Source organism: Echinops telfairi, unplaced genomic scaffold (assembly GCF_000313985.2).
Source record: "Echinops telfairi isolate 266 unplaced genomic scaffold, ASM31398v2 ScPeMD7_23;HRSCAF=83, whole genome shotgun sequence".
NCBI lineage: Eukaryota > Metazoa > Chordata > Mammalia > Afrosoricida > Tenrecidae > Echinops > Echinops telfairi.
In genome coordinates, this window is record NW_022103920.1 from 33,602,379 (window position 1) to 33,610,793 (window position 8,415).

The 8,415-nt window shown below is 39.6% G+C and overlaps 1 protein-coding gene across 1 annotated transcript in view; it reads left to right on the forward strand.

Moving 5' to 3' along the window:
- The window catches only part of DOCK4 (dedicator of cytokinesis 4), a 503,583-nt gene that overhangs the window by 231,394 nt on the left and 263,774 nt on the right, over positions 1-8,415 (forward strand). The window contains exons 3-4 of the mRNA XM_045288941.1: positions 2,996-3,036; positions 5,210-5,265. Coding sequence (XP_045144876.1) covers positions 2,996-3,036; positions 5,210-5,265 — 97 coding nt within the window. The remainder of the gene's footprint in view (positions 1-2,995; positions 3,037-5,209; positions 5,266-8,415) is intronic.

Below are 8,415 nucleotides of genomic sequence, written 5' to 3' on the forward strand. Positions count from 1 at the left end.
TGCCTGTAACATTAGGAAGCAAGCTCACTGTCATTGAGTCAATGTCCTCTCTTAGTGACCCTAGAGAACAGGTAAACTGCACTCTACAGGAGTGGAGAGCTTCCTCTTCCTGTGGAGAAGTTGGCGGTTTCAAAGTGCTGATATTGAGGTCAGCACCCAACACATACCCCATGCTCCAGGGGACCTCACTTATAGTCTAGCACACCTGCAGCAGGGAACTCCTGTGGGCCAGCTCCCCGGATGGGGAGTGAATATAGCCACTACCCCACGGACCTTTTCTGCCAGTGTCCTTGTGTACGTGTATCATTCACGATATTCTTGATATTGTGTGTACTATTTTGGCAAATCCCACATCTTTGAAATGCATATTTATAATACTCACTGGGCCAAGCTATTGACAAAGTATATCAACTTAAAAGATTGTCTCCCTGAGAAATATGTAAGAGTGTGACAGGTTCTAACTTTACAGAGTATATTTGCTCTGTACATTCATTCGTCCCCTTCCCCCATCCCCTAGTCAGTGGCATTTCATAGAGATCAGTGGCTGGTGTGATTGTCTTCATGTGTTCTATTTCATTTCTTACAGTGATTGCCAGTTTTCGGGGCACCGTCCCATATGGCCTGTCTTTGGAAATTGGAGACACCGTTCAGATCCTGGAGAAATGCGATGGTAAGTAGGCTAGTGGTCATTGTGTGAGCTTTTCTGCACAACCTGCCCGACTCTGAGTCCTTCAGAATGGCTACAGGCTCTGCCCACACCTCTATTCATTCACCTGTTGTCGCAGAGAACCATGCTGGCAAAGTGGGTCCTTGCCTGTTTGACTTCGGGGGAAAGCGTCATTCACGGAGTGCTTTTCTCTTAGCTTGTTTCTTCATATGCCGTGGATGCCAGTCGAGAAGGCAACCGAGGTCTGCTGTATACCCGAGGGTTGCCGCATCTGTGGGAGTTTCAGACTCAGTGCTCAACTTGAATGTTCCTCCCCCCGCCCTCCCAGAATTATAAGGGAGTATAGGAGCTAACTCCTGAACAGCTTTTGGTTTTACAGAGGAAGAAACAGAAGTCCAGAGGAGAAATGGCTGACCAGAAGTTGGGTAGTTAATACCATGAGAGATATTAGCTCCTATCCCAGAAAGCACTAGTCAAAAGGACCCTGTAGTTTTTCCCCCCAAGAAAATTTAGACTAAAAAGCAAAAATGTATCCTTGGGGATTTTGTGTGAGTGAAATATCTTATATGAACTTTTATGATGAGTTTCGAATTTCTCAGTCTATATCTTATTAATTCCAGATACCATTAAAGTCTCCAGGGTGTCCAGTTCTTAAAAATCTCATCTTACAATGACTGCTCCTTTACCCGATTAACCAAATGACTAGGTTTTCGGGTCCGGTTAGCATTTTCCAAAATATCTATCTTCCTAAAAGATTTTGCTTATTAGGAATTTTTAATATGATAGCATTCTCATGTATCATTATAGTTAAATTTGTGTTCCCTTAAGCATTCCATTTTGTTAGAGCTTGGCATTACATAGATGCTAATTCTGTCTGCTGTAAATGGATACCTTGAAGAATACAGTAAGTATCTGTGTCATGTCCAGTTGTATCCGTGTAGGGCCTGGATAAATGTGATGGCTGTGCGGAATCGGTAGAGGAGCGTGGATGGGCCTTGAGATCAGGGGAGCTCTTTTAAAATCAAAAACCTTTTGGCAGGAATCCACCAGAACCATGGCACTTCCACAGTCTCAAAACATTTTGATTTCTGTAGAATAATTGTAAATCATTGTTTTTCATGTATAATTTTGCATGGAGTACAATAAATTCTGAGATATAGCAATTTCAAATTCTCAAATTCATATGGATTTCCTTAGACTCCTTAGGAAACAGTATTTCACATGTTACATCACAATATACCCTTCTTTTAAGAAAACTTACTCTGGGGAAGCAAAATGTGTAAACTCAAGGCCCACATGTTGGTTTTTGAAATTTTACTTAAAACATTTATTTCATGGTAATTAATTTCTTATCAGAATAAGCAAGTTGCTTTTTACATTTGAATGCATGAGAGTGGCAAATAATACTTTTCAAGGAAACTGTGGGAGAATCCAAGGGAGAAAGAGGAGGCTTTCTACTCCCGCACACACGCTTTCAGTCTCAGGAGCCCACAGGGCAGTTCTGCTCTACGTTGCAAGATCCCATTGACTGAATGGCCGTGAGTTTGGTTTGGGGGCATACGTGTTAATCATATACAATCATATAGATGTAAATCGCATACAGCCATATATAGGCACCTCTGTATTTGGTTTAACTATAAAAAGGCATATTTGTCCCTAAGGATAGTGCTATAAAACTAATTGTGAGCAGCTCAGAGGATAAGTCACAGTCACTCGGCAGACGAAGAATAAAGGTGAGCTCAGTTTTAGGACATGGTGCTGATGTGAGGGTGCTCAGTCTTTCTAATAGTCAAGGAGACCTGGCTTTGCTCCTCTTTGGACTTCAGACTGAGCCAAGCCTAAGACCTGGGGCTGAATGATGAGTGAATTAACTCCATGACTGCTGGATGGGCGCTCTCATTTGGTGGCCAACAGTCTGGGCTTTGAAGTCAAGCAGACAGAATTTGGGAAAAGGACTGAATTTTGTACAGTTTCTTGAGGTATCTTGAGAATTCACATGGCCTTTTATAAAATGGCAGGAAGTGATCAGAGATCAAGTAGCCTGCATAACATTAAATAGCTGATAACGGCAAACCCAGAATTTCAACCCAATGCGCTTGATTCCGCAGGCTTTGTACTTTGCATCTTTCTGTATTTTTAGTATGTTTCTGTTTCAATTCTTATTAAAACACGAATTAATAGAATACTAGTCTACCATTATTAATGTCACCTTATAAATATTTAGACATTGGGTAAAATTTCATCAGCAAACAATGAACTGATTTGTGAGTCTTTAAAATATTTTATTGAATGCTTTATTGAAATATGCTAATGCTTGTTTTCCCACAGGCTGGTACAGAGGATTTGCCTTAAAAAACCCCAATCTGAAGGTAATAATTATTACTGATAGCAATAATCATGAGACCTTAGAGAGCTAGTTATTTTGCTTTATTTCATGATATAACTGAGATTACAGTGGAGACTCTTAGTTGAAGATTTTCATAATTTTGGAAATTCCTTTGATTTTGGATTATAGGTAAAATAACCTATTCAGATGATAGTCCTATGGGTCTCTTGGAAAGTGTGCTAGGAAGGCCTTCATAAGCTCATTATATATAAATGAAAATTTTTATAAATGTTTGTGTCTGGGAGAGCTAAATTAAACTCCAGGCAAGAGAAAAACATATTCCAAAAGAGATATTGTGTAGAGGTATTTAATCTCTAAGTTTTCTGTGGTATCATTTGTAAGATATTGGTGTGGAGAAACAGGTTTATTTTAGCAGCATGTTAAGAGTCCCTCTAGGTTAGGGGATCTGAAATATGGAAAAGCTAAATTATAAAAGCTCATTCTTCTTACAATTCCAGGCCGACACTAAGATTCTTTATCCTTTATATATTTGTATAAACTTCAGGAATTATAATCAGAAGAAATAGGATTTTTGTTTTAGCTTTTTATGTGGCTAGTTGGTGATTTTGAACAAATCCAGGAAAACTTCTTTATTTTGTACTTGGTTATAATGTCTCTTTTGTTCCTACCTACTCAATTCACATTCTCTAATATATCTTATATGGATGTACTTTATTTGTTTGAATTCTGGCTCCACTAGGACTATAGGTCAAAATTATGTGATTTCAAAGTACACTATAAGTAAGCTAAACTCATGCTAATATTTTTTGTTAAATATACCTCTCATGAAGGAACCTTGGTGACATCGTGGGTTATGCATTAGGATGTTAAGCAGTTTGAACCCACCAGCTGCTCCATGGGAGAAAGATGAGGCTGCCCTTCCTGTAGAACTTACAGCCTCGGAATCCTAGGGAGCAGTTGTACAGCTCGAGTCACCGTGAATCTGAAGGGACTCAATACAGTGGTTCACTGAGCTTATTCCTCTTTCTGGCTAATCTAACTATGTTAGACTTTTTTCCCATTTTATTTATTTTAGGGGAGCCTGAAGCACAAAAGAAAACATAATTAATTTCTTATGTTGTAGCCCTCACATAGAGTTGTTTTGGGGTATCTGTGAGGTACACACAAATATAGCTTTGGTATTTTAATTATTCATTTAGAGCATATTTGAAGGAAAAAATAGCTGTTATACCTTCTCTGCTACTTTGGCTCTCTTTAACAACTAAACCTCAAATTCTGACTTTTCCTTTTTAATTAAGATTACTCTCCTGTGAATCCTATCATACTGAGGTAAATTTAAATTGTGAAAGAAAAGAAATTAATGAGTTGTATATATCACTGTTGATTATCCTGAATTTGCGTGTTACATTTTATTTTAGGCTTGGATCCACAGTGGTGATAATGCATTCAAGTGACATTTGTTTTCCTAAATATTTAATTGCATTTGTCATCTGATTATACATCAAAAATCCTTCAGAGCCTATTGTCACTTAATGGGCAATAAAATTGATGCTCCTTTTTTAGGTTGTTTTTCTCAGTCTCCCATTTAGAACAAAGGAACAATTTCCTTCCCTGTCATTTCCCAACCATAACAGGCTCCAAAGCTCCCATGGCTTCTTTTGTTTAATTTTTGTTCCTTCTGAATGGCAACGTAGTGATTAATGGCTACTGGGTTTTTATCAAAGATCTTCTATAACACTTAATATACATATTGTCTTCCAATTTACAGCAGCAAATTCTTAGTGCATAATTTAGAATACAAACATAATTCTTTTGAGGAGAAAAAGAACAACCACCAAAATGGAGGGGGGGGCGGCACTATCTTGCAAAAGGACTGAGTATTTCATTCAATTAAATTATTTCTGCAGAAAATCGCTAAAACTTTTCTTTTCCATTTTATAAAGAATAGGCTTTCCTACTGGAATCCAATTTTTATTCATTTATATTTAGGCTAGTTCTAAATTTGTGAACAAAGGACAATTTTAAAAGGAGAGACCTAAGCGACCATCTATTTTAGCCTACGGAGCGTGGTAGAGATGGTTTCCCTGTTCTTGGCATCGCTGCTGTGAGGTGGCCGTTTTGTATGCGTATGCCTTGTGAAGCCCAGCCTGCTGTAACAGACAGCTAGCACCATAACCTTCTGTTTTCCCTTACAGGGTATATTTCCTTCCAGCTACGTTCACTTGAAAAATGCCTGTGTAAAGAACAAAGGGTAAGAAACGGGTTTTATTAATAGTTGAGGGATTTTCATAGAGCCATTGCTTATTTTGGAGTTTGGATGACTTAGTAATTGTCTTGAAAAATGAACTGTAGCGGATCATGCCGTTGTCCGGGTTATCTGATAAAGATAGATGACACTAAGGCGGTTGGGGGAGAGAAAGACAGACCCAGGTGTGTGTGCAGTGGACACAGCAGGAGCTGGAGCACTGAGGTCTCCTTGTGTACAGATCACGGAATCAGCAGCACAATAAGGAGCTCTTGGTTTCTTGTTACGTAGAGCAGCATGGCGGTCTGAGCCACTGAATCATGTCATTTCACAATCCAAAGGTTTCTTCTATTTACGCTTGGTCATAAACAGACACATCTGAGTTTCTTTCTCTACGTGAACATAATCCTAGACACTTGATGTGTGACCACATTACATAGCCATCATTCTACTTTAGAGACTACTATTCATTTGGTATCTTACGTAGTTGAGCACATTAATTGCCTAACATTTCTTTTTCTTTTTTTAGTTTTTTGGTACCAATTGTTGTGCAGCCATCACTGCAGTCAGTTCCAGGACTTCCTTGAATTTCTTCCTCCTTGAATTCATTGTTGTTAGCTCTCTGTTTCCTGCCAGCCTGCCCTGTGATGTCCCTTTGAATCTATTGATCCAATTGTTGTCTCTGCAAGTTTCCTTATGCCTAAGATTTCTGATACACTTTAGACATTTTCCCCAGTCTATTTCCAAAAGGATTTGAAGTAGCTTCCAGGATCACATTTGGTGGTATTGTCACAGAGGTGCATCTTGGGTTGGCTCATACTTTTAATGACTGAAGAAGACTAATTGGGCTTTCAAAATCACAAGGACCTAATGCCGGGGGCTTAAGTGGAGAGCAAATGTTTTGAGAATGATGAGGGCAATGAATGTACAAATGTGCTTTACACAATTGATGTGTGTATGGATTGTGATGAGTTGTATGAACCCCTAATAAAATGGTAAAAAAAAAAATCACAATTTATAATTCACATTCACATTCACAAGCATGGTAATGTCTCTTCAAGCTTAAGTTTTACCAAAACAGTTCAAGTTTTTACCAAAACTGTTAAAATGGATCATTCTAATAATTCCTTTTATGAAGATATAATGTAGTATTAAAACTACATTTGGAGAAAGAACTTCTGCAAGTGGCTAAGAGTCTGCAATAAGTACACTGAGACTTCCATTGATGACTAAACAGAGTCTACGAGCTAATTACATTTTGTATATATATGTCATTTTAAGCAACATATATTTTTAATAAATCATTTTATTGGGACTCTTACAGTTCTTATAACAATCCATACATCCGTTGTATCACACACATTTGTACATATGTTGCCATCATCATTTTCAAAACATTTTCTTTCTACTTGAGCTCTTGGTATCAGCTCCTCTTTTATCCCTCCCTCCCACCCATGGTGATCCCTTGATAAATTATTATTATTTTCATATCTTACATCATCTACTGTCTCCCTTCACCCATGCTTCTGTTGTTTATATCTCCAGGATGGTAAGTCATACATTGATCATTGTGACTGGTTCACCCTTTCTCCCCCTTCTCCCCACACCTTCTTCCTACCCTCATTGTATTGCTACTCTCATGATTGGTCCTGAGGGATTTTTCTGTCCTGAATTCTGTGTGTCGAGATCTGGCCAGATTTGTAAGCTAGAACCGGGGTCATGATAGTGAGGTGGTGAGGTGGGGTATTAAAGAACTAGAGGAATGATCTGTGTTTTGCTGGTGCTATGCTGCACCCTGACTGGCTCGTCCCTTCCCTGTGATCCTTCTGTGAAGGGATGTCCAAATGTCTACATATGGGCTTTGGGTCTCCACTCTGACTGCCCCCCTTCCCCCCACCATTCACTTTGAAATGGTTGTTTGTTTGGGGTCTTCTGATGCCTGATACTTGATCATATTGACATCTCATGATCACACAGGCTCGTGTGCTTCTTCCTTGTAAGCTTTGTTGCTTTCCTGCTAGATGGCCCTTGGTTTACTTCAAGCCTTTAAGACCCCAAATGCTGTAACTTCTAATAGCCAGGCACCATCAGCTTTCTTCACCACATTAGCTTAAGTGCCCATTTTGTCTTCAGCGATTGTGTGGGGAAGGTAAGCATCACAGAATGACAGGTTATTAGAACAAAGTGTTCCTGTGTTGAGGGAGTACTTGAGTAGAGGCCCAATGTCCGTGTGCTACCTTAATACTTAACCTATAAATATATGTACATAGAACCTATATCCCCATCGTTGTGTACTAATATATTTACATATGTACATGCCTATGTTTATACCTCAATAAATGTCTTTTGCCTCCTAGTTCTTTCCTCTATTTCGTTTTACTTTCTTCTTGCCCCACTATCTTGTTCTACCTTCATTTGGCTCTCTGTACTTCCTCTTGGCTACATTGAACTTTATCAAACCCCACCAGGTATCCTATACCCTCCTTATCATCAATTTTGGTCTCTTGTTCTTCCCTTGTTCCTGAATTTGTTTGCTTCTCCCTCCTTTTCCACCACCTCCTCCTCTCCTCTGTCCCCCCAGAACTGTCAGTCTCATTTTCTCTTTGGGATTATTTATTCTGCCTGTCTTATATAAATAGACATGGGGGGGGGGCGCAAAAAAAGCCCATGAATAGTTCAGGTCTGTCTGTCTGACCCTCATGAAAGTTTTCTAATCAAGCCCTGTCCCCTGAGTCCCAAGTCTATTTTCAGAATTCTTGGGGACTTTGTTGCTTTGCTCCCTTTGCTGCTCTGTTGAGCTCCCTTCATGTTATGCCCTGGTGTGTGTGTGTGTGTGTGTTTTGGAGGGGGGGTGGCGGTCAGACCAGGCACAATTCCTGAGCTGTGTCTCCCCTGTAGCACTGTGGGTCAGAGAGGGGATGTCATGTCTTGTGGTGGGGCCGACCGTACGGTCCTATCGGTGCATTGGCTGCTCCGAGTGGGAATGTCGTCTTGGAAGCTTGGTGGACCAGAAAAGCAGTATTATTTTTATAGAGAATCCTACCTATTTAAAAGAGTGGCCTTCTAATACTATGAATTATCATTGTTACTCTACTGTTATAATGTGAACTCCTTACTCAGGCGTGGAGTCCCTGGGTGATGCAAATGGTTAAGCCT